This window comes from Theropithecus gelada, chromosome 17 (assembly GCF_003255815.1).
Source record: "Theropithecus gelada isolate Dixy chromosome 17, Tgel_1.0, whole genome shotgun sequence".
In the NCBI taxonomy this organism is placed as follows: domain Eukaryota; kingdom Metazoa; phylum Chordata; class Mammalia; order Primates; family Cercopithecidae; genus Theropithecus; species Theropithecus gelada.
The window spans coordinates 39218136-39241534 of record NC_037685.1 but is presented as its reverse complement, the minus strand read 5'-3'; the positions used below and the strand labels follow the sequence as shown (position 1 = coordinate 39241534).

Genomic DNA, 23399 nt, shown 5'->3' with positions numbered 1-23399 from the left:
AAACAAGTCCATTAACAATTTTTGTGAAATTTTTTTAAAAATGGTTATTTAAGAACCTTAACTCCTTTCCAAATAGAAGAAGTTTGAAAATATTCTGAAATCATGTAAAGGAGAAAAAAAATGTTTGAAGTTTTCACATTTAAGTTGCTTTCATCTCTATATACATCTAAGGTAAAACTGAAGATACGCTGACAAAAATATAAATAAATGTATGCATATACAGAGACATGTAAATATAAAAAATGAAATAAAGATATTCCAATAATCCCAGAAAATGTTGAAAAGTTTAACCCTAAAGTCTTTTATACCTTAGTATGCATTAATGTGTTCCATTTCCATTTACCTGATCATTACCCTCAAGTTTGTTCAGCTGGAACCAACATACACTAATTACTTAGACATCACGAAGTCCTATTTGTCCTCGGTACCTCCCCAGACAGGAGGGATATATTATCAAGGGTAGGCATAAAAAGTGATGATTGCCCTCACCTCATATCAATCACCCCAGAGTGCTCACAGGAAACCCCACTCAATCTCATTCTAGAATCCTGAGGCTGAGACTACAGTGCGCACCAGGGATCATCCTTTCAACAGCAGGCTGCCTGGGTAAGATGTGAGTCACAGTGAGTACTTCCTTGATTTTAGGTTCTTGTTTCAACGTGGTAAAATCAGGTATTTCTCATTTAAATCCAACATGACTGTAAACAGACAAAGCAACAAAATATGTATAGATAGGTTCAATTTAGGAACGTGGATAGAAAATACAGTCAAAGGTTGAATGATTCTGTTGATGTACAGAATCATTTTCCTCTTTGGGAATGAAGATTCTCAATTCTTTTCATTTAACCTGATGAGATCTCATTTAAAAAAAAAAATCAAAACAAAATTAATTTTAGCAGTTTGATATAGATGTAACAATATATTTTACTATTTTTGTGAAAAGACATACTAGTCTTTATACTTAAAACATAATGTTATCTAACATTCATTTGGAGAAGTACAACAATCTTAAATTCCCAAATTCTTTGTTCCCAGTATTCACCAAACTAACGAAATTGGCCCATGTGCCCATTTAGAAACTCCTAGTCACTAAAGCCATTAAACATTTCTCATTCCTTATAGTTCTCATCTTCTCTGAGATACCTAAAAATCACAGTAAATTAGAGGCAAGCAATCCTAGAATTACTTCGTCTTCTTTTTTTTTTTTTTTTTTTTTTTTGAGACGGAGTCTCGCGCTGTGTCACCCAGGCTGGAGTGCAGTGGCGCGATCTCGGCTCACTGTAAGCTCCGCCTCCCAGGTTCACGCCATTCTCCTGCCTCAGCCTCCGAGTAGCTGGGACTACAGGCGCCCGGCACCACGCCCGGCTAGTTTTTTGTATTTTTAGTAGAGACGGGGTTTCACCATGTTAGCCAGGATGGTCTCGATCTCCTGACCTCGTGATCCACCCGCCTCGGCCTCCCAAAGTGCTGGGATTACAGGCTTGAGCCACCGCGCCCGGCCTTACTTCGTCTTCTAAATCCAAATAATATTCATAAGACCCTCTTTAACAACTCAAAAATCCTCCCACATCACCCCACTGCCTAAAATCTAACAAATTTATTCCACAGACCTATCTCTTCTTGCTGACTTATAATGTATTAAAATGTATTTTAATATGTTAGGCTACTCCCCATCAATTTTCCTCAGAATTATCTAGGCTATTCTCGCATATTTACTCTTTGTCAATCCCCCCCCATTATGTTGTTATATTAGGATTTAATAGAAAATGTACAGATTAATTTAGAACTAAAGAGCATTTTTAAAAATTGGTTTCCCTATACAAAAACAAGAAGTCCTCATGTAAGTCCTAAAAGTTTCATTTTAAATTCACATCATACAGTGTTTTATCATTTCCATTGCTTCTACAAGGTTACATTTCTTGTATTTTCTACCTTATTGATATATATGAAGTTTATAGATTTATTTGTATTTACTATTTAACCAGCCACCAGAGATTTTTTCTGTTTCTAAAGAGTTATTCAGGGCTGGGTGCTGTGGCTCACACCTGTAATCCCAGCACTTTGGGAAGCCGAAGAGGGTGGATCACCTGAGGTCAGTACTTTGAGACCAGCCTGGCCAATATAGTGAAACCCCATCTCTACTAAAATACAAAAATTAGCCAGGCGTGGTGGCGGGCACCTGTGATCCTAGCTACTCGGGAGGCTGAGGCACGAGAATTGCCTGAACTTGGGAGGCAGAGGTTGCAATAAGCCGAGATGGCACCATTGCACTCCAGCCTGTCCAACAGAGCAAGAATTTGTCTCAAAAAAAAAAAGAAAGAAAAGGAAAAAAAAAAAAAGGAGTTATTCAGTTCATTGTATAACTAGAAACTCAATACAATCTTCTTATTTTTGCCTTTGCTATCCACCAATTTATAGCTCTTGACTAACTGTATCACCTTGTACTTCTAGAATGCTATTTTAGAACACTAGTGGCAGAGACCTCATGAATGAGATCCTTCCTTTGCTCCTTCCACCATGTGAGGACACAACAAGAAGGCTCCATCAAAGAATTAAGAAGGGAGCCCTCACCAGGGACAACATCTAACAGTGCCTTGATCTTGACTTACCAGCCTCCAGAACTATGAGAAATAAATTCCTGTTGTTTATAAGCCACCCAGACTATGATAACCTGTAACAAGCCTGAACAGACTAGGACAGTGACCAAGAAAAAAGGGAAGGCTCAAAATAAAAATAAGAAAATACTATACCAATAAGCTAGAAACTTTGATGAAATTGACACATTCATAGAAAGACACAAACTACAGACACTGACTAAAGAAATAGAATATCTGAAAAAACCTATAATAAGTAAAAAGGTGGATCTAATAATCAAAAACTAACCAAAGAGAAGCCCAGATTCAAATGGCTTCACTGGTGATTTCCACCAAACATTTAAAGAAAAGTTAAAGTTAATACCAACTCTTCCAAAAAACAAGATGAGAGAAAGCTTTCCAATTCATGAGGCCAGGATCACACTAACAACAAAACCAAGCAAAGACATCATAAGAAAACTACAGACAATAGCTCTTGTAAATATGAACACAAAATTAATAAAATACTAACAAACTGAATCCAGCAATATACAAAGAATTACACAGCATGACCAAGTGGGATTAATCACAGGAATGCATGGTTGGCTTAACATCCAAAACAATCAATTAATGTAACAATACACCATATCTAAAGGACAAAAACCACATGATTATCTCAGTAAACACAGAAAAAGCATTTTAAAAAATGCAACACCTGTTCATGATAAAAATTCCTCAGTAATCTAGGAAGAGCAATTAACTTCTTCAACCTGATAATGAAAGTTTATGTAAATACCAGAGCCTAAATCAAATTTAATGGTGAAATGCTGAATTCTTTCCCCCTAAGATGAAGAACAAGACAAGGATGCCACCTCTCACCTCTTCAACATTGTTCTGGAAGTTAAAGCCAGAGAAATTAGGCAAGAATACAAAATAAAAAGCATCCAGATGGAAAGAAGTAAAACTATCTCTATTCACATGACATGATCTTATATAAAGAATCCTGACCAGGCGCAGTGGTTCATACCTGTAATCCTAGCACTTTGGGAGGCCGAGGTGGGCAGATCATGAGGTCAGGAGTTCGAGCCCAGCCTGGTCAACGTGGTGAAACTCCATCTCTACTAAAAATACAAAAAATTACCCAGGTGTGGTGGCAGGTGCCTGTAGTCCCAGCTATTCGGGAGGCTGAGGCAGGAGAATTACTTGAACCTGGGAGGCGGAGGTTACAGTGAGCCAAGATTGCACTATTGCACTCCAGCCTGGGCAGCAGAACAAGACTCGGTCTCAAAAAAAAAAAAAATCCTAAGGCACAGGCGCGGTGGCTCACACCTGTAATCCCAGCACTTTGGGAGGCCAAGGTGGGAGGATCACTTGAGGTCAGGAGTTCGAGACCAGCCTGGCCTACATGGTGAAACCCCATCTCTACTAAAAATACAAAACAAGTAGCTGGGTGTGGTGGTGCGTGCCTGTAACCCCAGCTACTCGGGAGGCTGAGGCAGGAGAATCACTTGACCCCAGGAGGTGGAGGTTGCAGTGGGCCAAGATCATGCCAGGACACTCCAGCCTGGGTGACAGAGACTCCGTCTAAAAAGAAAAGAATCCTAAGAAATCCACTAAAAAACTATTAGAACTAATAAAAGAGTTCAGTAAGTTTACAGGAATCAAAATCATTATATGAAAATCAATTGTATTTCTATAGACTTGCAACTAATTTAAAAAATTGAAATTAAAAAACTAACTACACTTATAGTAGTACAAAACTACAAAACATTGCTGAAAGAAATCCAGGTGACCTAAATATGGAAGAATATCACATGTTCATGGATAGGAAGACTTAAAAAATGTTAAGATAGCTATACACTCCAAAATGATCTACAGACACAATGCAATATCAATCAAAATCCCAGCTGGTTACATTCTTTGACCAGAATTGTCTTCTATTCATAAACCATTCTCCACAAATCTTCCCAGAGAATAATAAGCATGCTTTTCTAGGGCCTGGAAAATGAAACATAAAAGACAATTCATGACTTAATAAGAAGCTTAACTCCCATTTCGCTTTTTCCTTCCCTGACCAATTCCCACTGGAGTATTTTATACTGCTTCCCTGTGGCCTCATCCCCTGGATTCAGGCACATTAATCTCATCGTTATAAATGAACTGTTTTCCTAGGGAAAGCCTGACTTTAAGACTACTCTAGATCAGTCTTTATTTCTCAAAGAAATTGAGGGAATTTCCTCAACAGAGAATAGGATGTCATATTGTTTTAAGACAAATCAACAATAAGCCAACTAAATAACCTGCAAATCCTCCTTAAAAACATCTAAAGACCTAGATTAAATATAACAAACATCCTTCAAATGAAGGGCTTGGCTCACAAAAAAACTACAAGGGATGAAAAACAAAGAAAAAGGAAGCAGGGCGCAATGGCACGTACATGTACGTAGTCCCAGCTACTCAGGAGGCTGAAGCAGGACTATCACTTGAGCCCAGGAGTTCATGGCTGTAGTTTGCTACAATCACACCACTGCACTCCAGCTTAGGCAACAGGGCAAGGCTGTCTCAAAAAAACAAAAAAAAAAAAGTAATCTAAAAATCTGGGTGGGCACGGTGGCTCAAACCTGTAATCTCAGCACTTTGGAAGGCTGAGGCGGGTGGATCACCTGAGGTCAGGAGTTCGAGACCAGCCTGGCCAACATGGTGAAACCCTGTCTCTACTGAAAATTCAAAATTAGCTAGGTTTGGTGATGCACGCCTATAAGCCCAGCTATTCGGGAGGCTGAGGCAGGAGAATCGCTTGAACCCAGGAGGTGGAGGTTGCAGTGAGCTGAGATCATGCCATTGCATTCCAGCCTGGACAACAAGAGCAAAACTCCGGCTCAAATAAATAAATAAATAATATAAAAATGAAAATCAGTCTGCATCCACAAGAGCCAGTCTTGGAGAGTGAAGGTGGGAATCTCAATAATCTAGAAGATTGGGTTTTAACAATGAGAGAAAGGAAACAGATCCCGTGTGAGTTGGAGGTTTGAAGGAAACCCTTCTGTCTAAAGCCAGGAGGCTCAAAGATTACATTCTCAGTGAAAGGTTGTAGGGGAGAAATCAACCTACTAAATAGAGAGGATAAACCCTATGTTCGTATCTCTGTGGTTCAAAGTAAAGGAAAATGTCTCTAGAAATTAGAAACCATGAGCCTATTCAACAGGTGTGTATGTGTGTGTGTGCAATCTCATTTTGTTCTTCACATTATCTTCAAACTTTGACAATCTTTATGCCAAAAAATTCATATAAAAATTAGTCCCAGATAAGTGATACCCTGGATGGTGTGATGGAAACAAATGTAACACCTACCCTACCTGGCCAAATCCATAACCCAAACCATCTTGAAATTCAACAATAAAAGCACCAAACATAAAATCACATGCCAAAATTCAAACATGTGAGGAAACAATATGTCATGAGGAAGAGTCAGGAATAGAAATAAACACCCACAAACTTGAAATAATACAATATGATAGTTCTTTAAATTAAATATGCTAAAAATAAATATACTAAAGGCCTCAAATACATAAGAAAAAACATAATACATAAAAACAGGCAGATTCAAAAAGGAGCAGAAAATCAACAGCTTACTCAACAGACAGCAAAAAAGACAAATGCAACCAAAGTAATCAGGCTCAGGCAATTTTCATTATTGATGCAAAAACATTAGAGAGGTGGCTGAGGGACAAAATATTCACATGGATTCAAAAACTCTCCCCAAAAAGTATTTAATAAAAAAAAAAGAGAATGCACCATTATAATGGGAAGACCTGGTAAAACCAAATTATCATACTTAGCATAACAACAGAACAATTCAACATTAAGAACCTCTTGTTACGATATTACTATTAAAAAAAAAAAAAAAAATACTGGCTGGGGTATGGAGGCTCACGCCTGTAAACCCAGCACTTTAGACGCCAAGTCAGGAGGATCTCTTGAGCCCAGGAGTTCAAGACCAGCCTGGGCAAGATGATGAAATCCCATCTCTACAAAAAATACAAAAATTAGCCAGGCATGGTGGCATGCACCTGTAGTCACAACTACTTGGGAAACTAAGGCAGGAGGATCGCTTGTACCCAGGAAGTCAAGCTGGAGTGAGCTATAATCTCACCACTGCACTCCAGCCTGGACAACTGAGACAGACCCTGTCTCAAGAAAAAAAAAAAACAGAAAAGAAAAAAAGCACTTATGAAGTAGTCTTGTCAAATATTTAATTTGAATCTATTCATAAGAAAATAATCATACAAAGCCAGGATGTCTAAAAGCCAACATAATAAAAATCAAACAAAAAAAGGAGGGAGGATAGGGCCACTATTTTAGATTAAGAGACTAAAGAGGTATAATAACCAAATGTAACTCATAAGCCTTGACTGAACTGTGGATCAAAGAAAAATATTAAAAAGGACAACTGGGGTGAACTGGAGAAACCTGAATGTGGTATGCATATTACATGATATTACAGAATAATGAGTTATTTTCTGAGGTTTCATAAAGTATTATAGATATGTGGAAAACCATACTTATTACTGTGAGATGAATAGTATTTAGGGATAAAATGCCACAATGTCTGTAACTTATTTTCTTTTTTTTTTTTTTTTCCTGTCCAGGGGATTTTTTTTAATGCTTCTCTCTTTTTTTTTTAAACTATACTTTAAGTTCTAGGGTACATGTGCACAACGTGCAGGTTTGTTACATAGGTATACATGTCATGTTGGTTTGCTGCACCCATCAACTCATCACTTACATTAGGTATTTCTCCTAATGCTATCCCTCCCCATCCCACCACCCCACCACAGGCCCCAGTGTGTGATGTTCCCCGCCCTGTGTCCAAGTGTACTCATTGTTCAGTTCCCACCTATGAGTGAGAACATGAGGTGTTTGGTTTTCTGTCCCTGTGACAGTCTGCTGAGAATGATGGTTTCCAGCTTCAACCATGTCCTGTAACTTATTTTCAAATTGTTTAGCCAAAAAAAATTTTTTTAAATGCACACACACAATGTATATATGGATACAGATATAAAGCAAACAGCCAAAATGTTAACAATTGGTGAATCTAAGTGAAGGGTATACAGATACTCTTATACTGGTATATAACGGTAAACTGATACCAGTATACTGGTACTACTTTTCTAAATTTTTTTCATTATGTTTGAACGAACACTTCAGAAAAAAATGTAAATGAATGACCAATAACACAAAAAAGTACTCAACATCAGTATTCATCAGGAAAACCTAAAATTAAAAGCACAATGACATAGTGCTTCACAACCACTTAAAATTAAAACACAAAATCAAATGGACTAAAAACACCAAGTGCTGGCAAGGACACAAAAGCACCCTGACCTCATACATTTCTGGAGGGAGTAAAATATGATACAACCATGACGGAGAACTGTTTAGCAGCTTCTCATAAATTTAAAAACGCATGTATTTATTCTAGGCATCAGCAAAATACTGTCTACCCACAGGCCAAATCTGATCCAAGGGCTGTTTTTGCACAGCTCTCAAGCTAACAATAGTTTTCACATTTTTAAAGTGTTGTTAAAACAAAACAAAACAAAACAAAAAGAAGCATATGTAACAGAGACCACAGGGGCCTGCAAAATCTAAAATACATTTGCTATCCAGACAAAAATATATTTATTTTCAAACAAAAAAAGGTTGCCAACTCCTTATCTACCCCCAAGACCCAGCTACTCCACTCCTAGATATTTACTCCAAAAAAATCAAAATTATGTTCACAAAAAGATATGCAAAAGTTATACTTATAAAAATCTTGTTCATGGTAGCCAAAAATTGGGGAAGGGGGTAATTTGACCAGCTCATCCCAAAATTCACATGGAAGAGCAAAGGACCAAGAATCCTGAAAACAATTTTGAAGAACATGTTGGCAGGAAAGGACCAACAGAGGTAAACTGCATAATCATCTCTAAAAGCCAACATTTTTTCCATCAAACATTAATTGTTTGCAAGTTAGCTGGCTTTCCTTCCTTGTGTGACTTATCAGTTAATATGTGTAGTATCCATTCATCCTTTTCCTTGCATAATTACCTTAAAAATTCATTGTTTATAATAGAAAATGAATAGCTTTCACAATCAATTGCTGCAGTATTTTCCTACTGGAATAGTATTTACATTTCCACATATGAAATTAACATGCAAAGTCTATAAGGTTTTTTACTCCAAGTTACATTTAAAATGCTCACCTCTTGAAAACAAACATGCAAATACATCTGAATAGCATGGCTTGTTCATATTACTGATACTATAAAGCTGATTAGCTATAATAGTAACCTTTGTGATCATGTGCTGAGGAAGCAAAAAATGCTGTTACAGGAATTCACCTTTTCAGTCTCAGTTTACATCCTTGAGACTGAAACAGAAACCACACAGCAGACTTGACCCTACTGTTGAGGTTTAAATGAAACTTTTGACATTCCAACCATCATTATCCTGCTTTTACTTATGGTGTCTTTCTAGAAACAGACTTAAAGTAGGTCATAGTAAGAGAAAGTTTTGACTGAGTGTGCAATTGCTTCCATTATGGGGTCTGGTAAATTTCATTATAAATTATGTATCATAATCTCTGGTATATTCTACTTTCAGCCAGAAGTGGTGAAAAGTCTCTAAAACATAAAACTACCACATGTGCTTCAGGGAAGGTACGAATGAGAAAGACATAAAAACAATTCTTTTGAAACCACTTTTGCAAAAGTGAAAGTCTGAAACGTCTACCTGTAGATCAGAATACAGTCGTACGCCATATGACATTTTGGTCAGCAATGTACTGCATGTACATTTCAGCTCCAATAATGGAGCTGAAAAATTCCTATTTGCCTAGTGATGTCTTTTTTTAATTTTTGTGGGTATACAGGAGGTGTATATATTTATGGAGTACATGAAATATTTTGACACAAGCATACAATGTATAATAATCACATCAGGATAAATGGGGTAGCCATCATCTCAATCATTCATTTATTTGTGTCACAAGCATCCCAATTCTATTCCCTAAATTATTCTAAAATGTACCACAAATTACTGCAGACTGTAGTCCCCTGTTGTGCCATCAAATACAAGACCTTACTTATTCTATCTAACTATATTCTTGTACCCATTAATCATCCCCACCCCTCCGCTCCATACACCCTGCCTAGCCTCTGGTAACCATCCTTCTACTCTCTATGTCTATGAGTCCAGTTGTTTTCATTTCTAGCTCCCACAAATGAGGGAGTACATGCAAAACTTGTCTTTCTATGCCTGGCTTATTTCACTTAACGTAATGTCCTCCACCACTTCCATCCCCACTATTGCAAATGACAAGATCTCATTCATTTTTATGGCTGAATGGTACCGTACATATGTACCACATTTTCTTTATCCCTTCATCTATTGATGGACACTTAAGTTGCCTCCAAATCTTGGCTATTGTGAAAAATGCTACAATAAACATGGGAGTGCAGATATCTCCTCCATATACTGATTTCCCAGGTGCTAGGTGTACCCCTAGCAGCAGATGTACATCTAGCAGCTGGATCATATGATAGTTTTAGTTTTTTGAGGAACCTCCACACCGTTCTTCATAGTGGTTGTAGTAACTTACATTCCCACCAACAGTGTATGAGGTGGGATGTAGAGTACTATCTCTACATCCTCGACAGTACTCATTATGTCTTTTGGATAAAAGCCATTTTAACCGGGGTGAGATATCTCATTGTACTTCTGATTTGCATTTCCATAATGAATACTGTCGAGCACCTTTACATATATCTGTTTGTGATCTGTATGTCTTCTTTTGAAAAATGCCTATTCAGATCTTTTGCCCCCTTTTCCTTTGGACGTAGTCTCGCCTGGCCGCCCAGACTAGAGTGCAGTGGCACGATCTTGGCTCACAGCAACCTCCACCTCCCAGGTTCAAGCTTCCTGCCCTGGCCTCCAAGTAGCTGGGACTACAGATGTGTGCCACCACACCTGGCTAATTTTTGTATTTTTAGTAGAGACAGGGTTTCACCATGTTGGCCAGGCTGGTTAAACACGCATTTATTTATTCTAAGTCTCGAACTCCTGACCTCAAGTGATCTGCCCACTCAGCCTCCCAAAGTGCTGGGATTACAGGCGTGAACCACTGCACCTGGCCTTTTTGCCCATTTTTTAATCAAATTATTAGATTTTTTTCCTATAGAGTTGTTTGAGCTCCTTATACATTCTGGTTACTAATCCCTCATCAGATGTGTAGTTTGCAAATATTTTCTCCCATTCTGTGGATTGTCTCTTTATTTTTTTGCTTCCTTGGCTGTGTAGAAGCTTTCTAACTTAATGTGATCTCGTGCCTACTGATGTCTTGATGAGCCTGATCTTGTGCAGGTCTAGGCTAATGTGTGCATTTGAGTCTTCATTTTTACCAAAAAAGTTCAAAAAGTAAAAAATAAATGAAAAATAAAAAACTTTAAAAACAGAAAAAAGCTTATAAAACAAGGATATAAAGAAAACATTTTTGTACAGTTGTACAATGTTTGCATTTTATGCTGTTTTATTATGAAAGACTCAAAGAGTAAACCCGGGCGTCGTGGCTCACGCCTGTAATCCCAGCACTTTGGGAGGCTGAGGCGGGCGGATTACCTGAGGTCAGGAGTTCAAGACCAGCCTGGCCAACATGGTGAAACCCCGTCTCTACTAAAAATACAAAAATTAGCCGAGCGTGGTGGCACATGCCTGTAATCCCAGCTACTTGAGAGGATGAGGCAGGAGAACTGCTTGAACCCGGGAGATGGAGGTTGCAGTGAGCCAAGAATGCGCCACTGCACTCTAGCTTGGCTGACAGAGCAAGACTCTGTCTCAAAAAAAAAAAAAAAAAAAAAAAGAGCCAAAGAGTAAAGACAAAATTAAAAAGTTTACAATGTAAAAAAGTTATGGTATGCTAAGGTTAATTTATTATTGAAAAAAGAAAACTATTTTTCTATAAATGTAGTGTAGCCTAAGTGTACAGTGTTTATGAAGTCTACAGTAGTGACAGTAATGTCCTAGGCCTTCGCTCACTCCCTGACTCACCCAGACCAGCTTCCAGTCCTACAAGCTCCATCCACAGTAAGTGCCCTATACAAGTGTACCATTTTTTATCTTTTATACTACATTTTTACTGTACCTTTTCTGTGTTTAGATATGCTTATATACACAAACACCATTGTGTTACAATTGCCTACAGTATTTAGTACAGTCACATGCTGTACAGGTTTGTAGCACAGGAGGAATAGGCTATACCATATAGGTGTGTACTAGGCTGTATCATCAAGGTTTGCGTAAGTACATTCTGTGATGGTCACATAATATTGAACTCACCTAACGATGCATTTCTCAGAACATATCCCTGTCATTAAGTGACGGACCCTACCAAAGGGTCCCATTATCAAAAGTAGTGTGAAACAATGAGAAACAATGCTTGCATTAGTATTCAACTACTTATATTTCATGCCATAAAGACCTAATAATTTACATTCTTTCCCCAGGGTATTTTTTTCTACTCATTCATAACACTACTACTAAAAAACTCCCTGCTGTGGGCCGGGTGTGGTGGCTCAAGCCTGTAATCCTAGCACTTTGGGAGGCCGGGGCAGGCGGATCACCTAAGGTCAGGAGTTCAACACCAGCCTGGCCAACATGGTGAAACCCCGTCTCTCCAAAAATACAAAAATTAGCCAGGCATGACGGCAGGTGCCTATAATCCCAGCTACTCAGGAGGCTGAGGCAGGAGAATCACTTGAACCCAGGAGGCGGAGGTTGTAGTGAAGTGAGATCACGCCACTGCACTCCAGCCTGGACGACAGATCAAGACTCTGTTTCAAATAAATAAATAAATAAATAAATAAAGGCCTGCTGTGTTAAAAGTACCAAATAAAAGTATATCTGCTTTATGCTAAACCTTCTTTTGTTCGTATCCAATTAGCATTAACCTGTCTTTCATTTTTGTCAAACTTTCAGCTGAACACTTTGAAGCATTTCGGAAAGGTGAAACAATTGTAGCATTCCCTTAGTGATACTGAAGTTATGCTGGGGAAAGTGCTCTCATAAGGGAGCATTGTGTAAACATTTCATTAATCTTTGACTCAAACTTTCTCATGCTTTGCTTAAATCTACTTGGTGACCAGCAATCAGCCTGGCAATTTTTCAGTTTAAGCTTTTAAAGCTATGAAAAGAAAATACTTAAGGCACATATAGAAGACACTGTGATAATGTCATTTTGCTTAACACAACAGTGAACAAGTAAACAGTTTTTAAACTTGAATATATCTTTTGCAGGCCAAGAAAAAAAGCCTGTATGTCCCTCTTTTTCTACTTGACCCAAAATTAAGTCCTGATTTAAACAAAGCAAAAATATACTTACAGAACTAGCATCAACATCACTGTGGATGGCAACTGTCTTAATGCCCATCTTCTTGCAAGTTTTAATAACCTATTTTAAAATATATTAATGTCTATTAATAGTGATTCACACTTAAAGGGGTTTAATAATAAATAATTTCATAGAGTAAAATGGAAAATAAGATGAAAATTCTACTCACCCGACATGCAATTTCTCCTCTATTAGCAATAAGAATTTTATCAAAAGTCTGAAGACAGAAAAAACACATTCATTAGAAATTGTTACTCTTACTTTGGGACCAAAAAACACCAACTTTTTCCAACATTAACACAGAATATAATCCTAAAAAACATTACTTCTTAGAGTAACATTAAATACTATATTATTTAGAGTAATATTAAATGTACTATAAATACTTAGGGTAATATTAAAATAGGTTATCAAATAGTATAATCATTTACAACCAGAGAACTACAAAATTCACCTGATATGATCGGGTTCTATAATTACTTTGTTAAAGCATAGTAGGTGAATGTATTCACAATGTGGGTATTTATCAATTCTCTAGTCAAAAGAAAATCTTCAAATGATATTTCAGATACTAAAAGACTGTAGTCAAGCCCGGGCGCAGTGGCTCATGCCTGTAATCCCAGCACTTTGGGAGGCTGAGGCAGGTGGATCACGAGGTCAGGAGTTCGAGACCAGTATGACCAACACGGTGAAACCCTGTCTCTACTAAAAATACAAAAAGGCTGGGCACAGTGGCTAACACCTGTAATCCCAGAACTTTGGGAGGCCAAGGTGGGTGGATCATGAGGTCAGGAGAGCGAGACCATCCTGGCCAATATGATGAAACCCCGTCTCTACTAAAAATACAAAACACATAAAAACAAAAAAATTAGCTGGGTCTAGTGGTGTGCGCCTGTAATCCCAGCTACTTGGGAGGCTGAGGCAGGAGAATGGCGTGAACCCGGGAGGTGGAGACTGCAGTGAGCCAAGATCGCGCCACTGCACTCCAGCCTGGAGACAAAGCAAGTCTCCGTCTCAAAATAAATAAATAAATAAATAAATAAATAAATAATAAATTAAAATACAAAAATTAGCCTGACGTGGTGGTGCATGCCTGTAATCCCAAGTGCTGGTAATTCCAAGTAATCTCAGCTACTTGGGAGGCTGAGGCAGGAATCGCTTGAACACGGGAGGCTGAGGTTGCAGTGAGCTAAAATTGTGCCACTGCACTCCAGCCTGGGTGACAGAGCAAGACTCCGTCTCAAAAAAAAAAAAAAAAGACGGGTGGATCACGAGGTCAGGAGATCAAGACCATCCTGGCTAACACGGTGAAACCCCGTCTCCACTAAAAAATACAAAAAAAAAAAACTAGCCGGGCGAAGTGGCGGGCGCCTGTAGTCCCAGCTACTCGGGAGGCTGAGGCGGGAGAATGGCGTGAACCTGGGAGGCGGAGCTTGCAGTGAGCTGAGATCCGGCCACGGCACTCCAGCCTGGGCGACAAGCAAGACTCCGTCTCAAAAAAAAACAAAAAAAAAAAACAAAAAAAAAAACTTTGGCCAAAATTACTTGACAATTTATTTTCTAAATTCTGGGAAATTCTAAGTGTCATGAGTTGTTTTCAAAGGAAAGTCTGATACTAAGTAAGAATAATTTATCTGCCATCTCTGTTGGGACAGGGCATATTTTCAGTAACTCAGAATAGGTACCAATTGTGCTTATATCCAAAAACGCCCAGGCTAAGCAGATTACACCATTTGAATACAATGTTAAGTTTGAATAACCACCAAATTTTGAAGCAGCTGAGACCAAATAGTAGAGAAGCTGTATATCCTGTGTTTATCTAGAGATCTAAACCCAAGTCCAGCTTTGCCACTAATGACTTATTTAACTTTAAGCAAATCAATCTCTGTAGGCCTTCATTTCCACATAAACTGGCAGCACTCCAAAGGAAAGCTATTTAGTAAGGTTTTCTTCCTACTCTAAAATTATACAGGCTAATCGTTTTTAAAAACACACCATTCCAAGTAATTTGGATGTTATACATATTAGCACATGGTAATTTCTGGATTTGTGAATTGTTTTTAAGTTCAACGGAACTACAGAAAAAAAGTGTTAGTTATATTTCTAAAGGAAGACTTAGAGTTACATATGATCTTTTAAAAAGTACTCTTATATAACTTAGAGCAGTTTGTTTGTTTGTTTGTTTGTTTGTTTTTTGAGATGGAGTCTCACTTTGTCACCCAGGCTGGAGGGCAGTGGTGCGATCTCAGCTCATGGTAACCTCCGCCTCCCAGGTTCAAGATATTCTCCTGCCTCAGCCTCCCGATAGCTGGGATTACAGGTGCATGCCACCACGCCCCGCTAATTTCTTTGTATTTTTAGTAGAGACAGGGTTTCCCCCATCTTGGCCAGGCTGGCCTCAAACTCCTGCCCTCAGGTGATTTGCCTGCCTCGGCCTCCCAAAGTGCTGGGATTACAAACCTGAGCCACCACGCCCGGCCTAGAGCAGTATTTTAACATACAGGAAAAAGTCCAGCATCTCAGAAGTGAAAAAAGCTTTCTAGGTCTTGGTTTAACCTTTACATCATATATGTCTTAACTCCACCAACCCGAGGCAAGCCCCTGCCTTAAAAATAGGTAAACTTCTAATTTGATAAAACGCTAAGCCACTCAGAGCCTTGCTCACACCTCAGGTCTGAGAACGCAAAATCATCTACTTTTCTGTATTTAAATGGTCATGGTAAATCCCTCTTAAGCAGTAAGCATATCCTGAGAAAACAATGATTACACTTTCTTTTTTTTTTTTTTTTTTGAGACGGAGTCTCGCTCTGTCACCCAGGCTGGAGTGCAGTGGCCAGATCTCGGCTCACTGCAAGCTCCGCCTCCTGGGTTCACGCCATTCTCCTGCCTCAGCCTCCGGAGTAGCTGGGACTACAGGCACCCGCCACCTCGCCCGGCTAGTTTTTTGTATTTTTTAGTAGAGACGGGGTTTCACCGGGTTAGCCAGGATGGTCTCGATCTCCTGACCTCGTGATCCGCCCATCTCGGCCTCCCGAAGTGCTGGGATTACAGGCTTGAGCCACTACGCCCGGCCAACACTTTCTTAAATGGGTTTTAAAATGTGATGTTAATATTAACTGTGAAACAGACCATCTCTGATAATCACCATAAACACCACTCCTAGAAATTATATATTAAACAATTGTTACAGCAAATATAACAAATCATAACACTGGAAGAATTAAGTAAGAATCCCCATTCTAATTTCTGTTCAAGCAGCAGAACGGTCATTACGAGTCAGTCTGCAGCCAAACCACCCAGGCTGAACTTCCAGCACACTATGTTCTCCTCCTGTGTGTCCTGCTATGAACAAGTCATCCTTCTTGCCTCTCATTTCCTGGTATGTAAAATAAGGGTAAAAACAGCACCTGCCACAAGAGGTTGTGAGAATGATATTAATTAACACCCTTAAAGTGTTTAGAATAACGTCTAACACGTAATATATATTCATTCAGCATTAGCTATGGCTACTGTTCTTCACCCCTTTGGGCTACATGCCAGACTGTTATGAATTTAGGAGTGTGCCCTTATCTGTCTAACTGGGGAAAAGCTATATCAAAACAAATACCTGCACCTGACACATCTTCTCTGTTAAGGGCTATTAACGTATTACCAATTAGCACATAAAACTCAATAAAGCTAACCATATCAATTAATCTTCCATACATAACATTTTCTTTTAAATAAATCACAGTTCAGAATTTTTAAAGTACAAAAGGGGATACACTGAAGAAACACCCAAGTCCCTGCCCAAAAGGCAACCACTGTTACTGGTCTCCTATATATTCTTCCAGGTAGGCTACGCCTGTAACAAAATACACATACAAATCAATCAAAACCAACTAAAACTGCCCCTCTGCATCAACAATTACAGGTAAATATCAAGTGCATTTGGCAACTTCAAAGTAAAATATGGCACAAACACAATGAATTGTGTTAAGTGCTCTAATAAGGCTGTGTGCAGGATGCTACACAGAGAAGGGAGCGCATGAACAGCATGTGTAAAGGTTGTGACACTGGAAGAAGAGGGTAGCACTAAAGAACTACAAGGAATTCTCAACATGACTCAAGTGTGTGGTATGCTTAGGAGAGTTGTAGCAAATAAAGCTAGGATAAAAACAGTCCAGATGATAGAAGGACTCATACGCCATTCAAGGAACTGGGACTTGTTCCTGTATGTGGAGAGTCACTCATAAGGCACCCTGAAGACACTCAGAAAAAGACAACTATAAATTAGGATCCTGGATCCTTGAAGACAGAGGAGAGTCCAGGTACCAGAATAGAAAATGAAGAACTTTGGCAGTAGCTGCTCTATAACTGTACTAATGATGTCATCTGAAGTAAAATATTTCCTAAGGATTTTTGTTGTTGTTGTTTTTCTCTTAATCCACTGTCTCTCTACCCCTCCTTCTTCCTTTCCCTTCCCCAGGTTTAGATGCTCTCTCCCGGGCTCTAACTCCACAGCTAGCAGCACACTCCATTCAGACACCAAGAGGGCTGAGCTGGCCCTGCACTGCGTGCTTGTTGGAATGATGGCAGAACTCTGGACACTGGGTCACTGCCCAGCTCTTCTGAGAAAGGGCACAGCACAATGGGTAAGTCCACCAGCTCTGGAAAAGGACAGACATGAGTTTACACCCAGCTACTCACTATCCATGGACTTTGAGTCTCAGTTTCCAAATGCGCAATATTCAGTGAAGGAAATTAAGCAGCCGACATTTAGGACACGTTTTGTATACGGCAGGCACTGTGATGAATCCCTTCTGTGCACTATTTCATCTATCAGGTAATGGCTATGAGGACAATATTTAGCATAATAATCCCACAAAGTCAGTTCTGATAATATCTCCGTTTTACAAATAAGAAAACTAAGGCTTGATGAGGCTAAATCACTTGCCTTAAATCACTTACAAAGTTCACTAGTGGTAAAGTCAGAGAGTTCACATCCAGGTATTCATGTCAGAACATACCATGACATAATGTGATCAGAGAATAACAATGCAAGCTCTAAACACTATGTTATCAATAACACCTAACTTTTTTTAAGAGATGGGGTTTTGCTCTGTTACCCAGGTTGGTATGGAACTCTTGGTCTCAAGGAATCCCGTGTCTCGGCCTCCCAAAGTGCAGGGACTGTAGGCGTAAGCCACTGAGCCCAGCCAGCTCACATTAGTGTGAAAGGAACAACATAGTACTGTACTGGCTCACATTAATTTAAGGCCAGCTGAAACTTAATGGTCTTTATCTAAGCAGTTACCGTAAGTTAAATCTTCCTTATTCTCATGAACGTACATAAGACAACCAGTTAGCTTGTTAGAACTCCAGTTAAAAAAAAACAACATTTGCCGGGCGCGGTGGCTCAAGCCTGTAATCCCAGCACTTTGGGAGGCTGAGACGGGCGGATCACAAGGTCAGGAGATCGAGACCATCCTGGCTAACACGGTGAAACCCCGTCTCTACTAAAAAATACAAAAAACTAGCCGGGCAAGGTGGCGGGTGCCTGTGGTCCCAGCTACTCGGGAGGCTGAGGCAGGAGAATGGCATAAACCCGGGAGGCGGAGCTTGCAGTGAGCTGAGATCCGGCCACTGCACTCCAGCCTGGGTGACAGAGCCAGACTCAGTCTCAAAAAAAAAAAAAAACAACATTTTCAGTGATGATTAAATTTCACCTGGATAAGTTGTGCATGATGTAAGTCACTGATAAAATGTGGAATAAGAAAGGAGTTAATAACAGATTCAAACAAGAATCAATTTATTTAACAAATATGTATTACACCAAAGATCAAGTCTACTTGCACTTGGGACAGTAGGCATAAACAGACCAGGTCAATATTTAATGAATGGTTACAAGGACAGCAGGAATCCGGGAAGGAGAAAGGTCTGATTAAGTGCAGCCCTCAAGCAAAGGGTGAAGCAACCAATTTAGTCTGAACATGCACCTGTACCACGATTAGGTGCCAAAGAATATTCATCACTCACTGAGGGAAACAGTTTCTCCACAGCCACCTTAGGCAAGGGCACAGCAAAGGAGATGGCAAAGATAGCAGGCAGCAGGATTGATTTCAGAATTTATGATGAAACATGCTTAGTAAATTCCAAGGGGATTCCACTTCTACACTCTTTAACCCTCCGATCTCTTTAAATGTGCCAAACCTGGGCCAGGCACGGTAGCTCATGCCTATAAGCCCAGCATTTTGGGAGGTGGAGGCAGGTGGATCACCTGAGGTCAGGAGTTTGAGACCAGCCTGGCCAACATGGTGAAACTCCATCTCTACTGAAAATACAAAAAAAAAAAAAAAAATTAGCTGGGCATGGTGGTGTGTGTCTGTAATCCCAGCTACTCGGGAGGCTGAGGCAGGAGAATCGCTTGAACCCGGAAGGTGGAGGTTGCAGTGAGCCAGGATCATGCCACTGCACTCCAGCCTGGGTGACAGAGCGAGACTCTATCTCAAAAATAAATAAATAAATAAATAAATAAATGTGCTAAACCCAGACAGTTACACACATTTATTTATTTTTAGTAATTATCAGTGGTCACCCATGTGGGAGGTGAGTTACCTATTTCTGTAACTTCACTATGAGGTTATAACGAAAGCAAGTGCCAGACCTAACTCTGTCCATACATACAAACATTTATCAAGACATAAAAAGAATCATAACACCCGCTTGATAAGTTCAGTGAAATCTCAACTCCCTGTACTTTGTAAGGCTCCAAAAGACTGCAAGAAAGGCTCGCCATAGGCCAAAAAAAAAAACAATATTCTGATTTGGTTAACCATACTGTCAGACTAAGCCATCAAGAATCCACCAGACAAGTGGCTGAACACAGGACTATTCATTTAGGGATCAGGCATGAGTGTTATTCTTAAAGGTAAAGAATTAAAGGCCAACTACATTATTATATTCTAATAGTACAAAGGCAGAGAATTTCTCTAAAGTAATAGCCAATAACATAATATCAACGAATATCACAAACTTCCTCAATGACAGCCCATTTCTTTTTCCTTCTTTGAGACAGGATCTCGCCCTGTAGCCTAGCAGTCTGGAGTACAGTGGTGCAATTATGGCTCACTGAAGCCCTGACCTCCTGGGCTCAAGTGATTCTCCCACCTTAGCTTCCTGTGTAGCTGGAACTACAGGCGCACACCACCACACCCAGCTAATTTTTGTGGAGGTTTTTTTGTTTTGTTTTGTTTTTGGTAGAGACAGGGTTTCGCCAGGCTGGTCGCAAGTTCCTGACGTCAAGCAATCCACTGGCCTCGAACTCCCAAAGTCCTGGGATTACAGGCGTGGGCCATCACACCTGGCTGATAGCCTACTTCTAACAGTTATTATGCTAATGAGGAAGGCTACCGGTATTTATAAAGAGAAAGATGCCTGAGCCGTTTGTAGTATTCCACCCCTCTAGAATGTGGCCTCCTCAACAAATGTTAGTTAACCACTCTTAAGAGTGTGGCCACTTAGGATAGATGATTACTTCAAGATTGGAATGCAACACATGGATACATGAACCCCAAAGCATATCACCTATGATGAAGATTTTAAATTAAACTACAGCTTTCATAACAGGGAGTTTATCGTAACTAATTCAATAGACCTGCACTATCCAATGCAGTAGCCACTGGTCACAAGGTTACTGGGCTCTTCAAATGTGGCTAATCAAACTGAGATATGCCAGAGATGTAAAACATACACTGGATTTAGAAGACTTAGGGCCCAAAAAAAGAATCTAAGGTGTCCTGTTAATACTTTTTATACTGATTATGTACTTAAATAACATTTTAGATATTGAGATATTATTAAAATTAATTTTAACTGTTTACTGTTTTTTAATGTAGCTATTAGAAAATTGAAAATTGGCCAAGCACCATGGCTCATGCCTGTAATCCCAACACTTTAGGAGGCTAAGGCAGGCAGACATTTGAGGTCAGGAGCTCGAGACCAGTCTGGCCAACATGGTGAAACCTTGTGTCTACTAAAAATACAAAAATTAGCCAGGCATGGTAATGAACACCTGTAATCCCAGCTACTCGGGAGGCTGAGGCAGAAGAATTGTTTGAACCCGGGACGCAGAGGTTGCAGTGAGCCAAGATCACACCACTGCACTCCAGCCTGGGTGACAGAACAATATTCCATCTCAAAAATTTAAAAAAAAAAAAAAAAAACCTTGAAAATTGCATTTGCCCTGTGTATTAATCGGTTTTTACATTGCTATGAAGATACCACCCAAGACTACGTAATTTATAAACAAAGGTTTAATTGACTCCCAGTTCCACATGGCTGGGGAGGCTTCAGGAAACTTAAATCATGGCAGAAGGAAAGCAGGCACCTTCTTCACAAGGCAGCAGGGGAGAGTAGTGCAAAGGAGGAACTTCCAAACACTTGTAAGATCATAAGATCCTGTGAGAACCAACTCACTATCACGAGAAAAACATGGAGGAAACTGCCCCCATGATCCAATCACCTCCCTCCCTCAACACCTGGGGATTACAGGTCGAGATGAGATTTGGGTGGGGACACAGAGCCAAACCATACCACCCTGCAACTGTGTTTCATGTTGTATTCCTACTGAACTGAAGATATGTAGACTCTTTCTTCCTCCAGGCCTCCAGATTCAAAAGAATCTGGAAAGCAGTATTGCGCACTTCAGCACATGATTCAGAGATACCTCAGACATGTCATTCTCAAATAATCATGCCTGTCAGTTCTATTTTGATGACAGTCACCTCGAACAATCCCTTCTTAACCAAAACTCCCACCCTCTTTGATGCTTTCATTGCCATGAAGGCATGAAACCATATTTTATTTCCAATCACTTCTTCTAGTCCCTACAAGGCTCAAACATTATTGAAATAGCATTTTAATTAGAAACTGCTTGTCCTGAAATTTATAATACACAAAATTATCTTCAATCTAAATGAATCATACAGGTAGGCCACAGTGGCTCACGTCTGTAATCCCAGCACTTTGGGAGGCCGAGACGGGCCGATCACCTGAGGTCAGGAGTTTGAGACCAGCCTGGCCAACATGGTGAAACCCCGTTTCTACTAACAAACACAAAAATTAGACGGGCATGGTGGGGCACACCTGTAATCCCAGCTACTCAGGAGGCTGAGGCAAGAGAATCTCTTGAAGCCAGGAGGCAAAGGTTACAGTGAGCTGAGATCACACGACTGTACTCCAGCCTGGGCAAAAGAGCAAGACTCTGTGTCACAAATAAATAAATAAATAATATAAATATTAAGTAAATGAGGCCGGGTGCACAGTGTCTCACGCCTGAAATCCCAGCACTTTGGGAGGCTGAGGCAGGTGGATCACCTGAGGTCAGGAGTTTGAGACCATCCTGGCCAACATGGTGAAAGCCCGTCTCTACTAAAAATATAAATGTTAGCCGGGTGCAGTGGTGTACGCCTGTAATCCCAGCTACTCAGGAGGCTGAGGTGGGAGAATTGTTTGAACCTGGGAGGTGTAGGTTGCAGTGAGCCAAGATCACACCACTGCACTCCAGCCCGGGCGACAGTGAGAGACTCCATCTCAAAAAAAAAAAAAGTATTAAGTAAATGAAAGAAAAACTCAATAGTTTAATTAAATCTCTTAACTGCCCAGTCTTTAAGAACAAATGATTTCTTAGTTATTCTTCTGAAAACAAAGGAAACACATTGTAAATGCATTCAATTTTTGGTAAAGATACAAATACAAAATTAAAAAGATTCAGACTGTGGCCCACAATGAAAAACAGAACATCTAAAGATTGAGCACCTATAGAAACATATAATGCTAGAGTGATCAATGACCCCACAGTCTTAAGAAAATCCCATTGAACACAGTATGGAGACAAGAAAGTAAAACCATGATAAGTTAGTTGTTGAGAGTATCGTTTAAATACTTACTTTTGGCCGGGCGCGGTGGCTCAAGCCTGTAATCCCAGCACTTTGGGAGGCCGAGGCGGGCGGATCACGAGGTCAGGAGATCGAGACCATCCTGGCTAACATGGTGAAACCCCGTCTCTACTAAAAATACAAAAAACTAGCCGGGCGTGGTGGCGGGCGCCTGTAGTCCCAGCTACTCGGAGGCTGAGGCAGGAGAATGGCCTGAACCTGGGAGGCGGAGCTTGCAGTGAGCCGAGATCGCGCCACTGCACTCCAGCCTGGGTGACACAGCGCGAGACTCCGTCTCAAAAAAAAATAAAAAATAAAAAAAAATAAATAAATACTTACTTTTTCATTAGGATCATATCCCACTGAACCAAGATTACGGGACACCATTAAGCGCTGTCTTGAATAGTGCGGAACATGCTACAAAAAAAGAAAAGCAAAATAAATTGCAAATACTTGACGGGCTTTTGAACATTTTTTCAG

At 39.9% G+C, this 23399-nt stretch overlaps 1 protein-coding gene across 12 annotated transcripts in view; it reads right to left on the bottom strand.

Annotated features, from left to right (window-relative positions):
• PCCA (propionyl-CoA carboxylase subunit alpha) overlaps positions 1 to 23399 on the bottom strand; it is a 436358-nt gene that overhangs the window by 394477 nt on the left and 18482 nt on the right. For 9 of the 12 annotated variants that reach the window (XM_025364068.1, XM_025364063.1, XM_025364064.1 and 6 more), the window contains exons 2-4: positions 23259 to 23336; positions 13172 to 13219; positions 12994 to 13062 (exon numbers count right to left, since the gene is read on the bottom strand). In XM_025364068.1, coding sequence (XP_025219853.1) covers positions 12994 to 13062; positions 13172 to 13219; positions 23259 to 23336 — 195 coding nt within the window. The remainder of the gene's footprint in view (positions 1 to 12993; positions 13063 to 13171; positions 13220 to 23258; positions 23337 to 23399) is intronic. The other 3 variants (XM_025364067.1, XM_025364070.1, XM_025364071.1) reach the window with 1 other exon arrangement.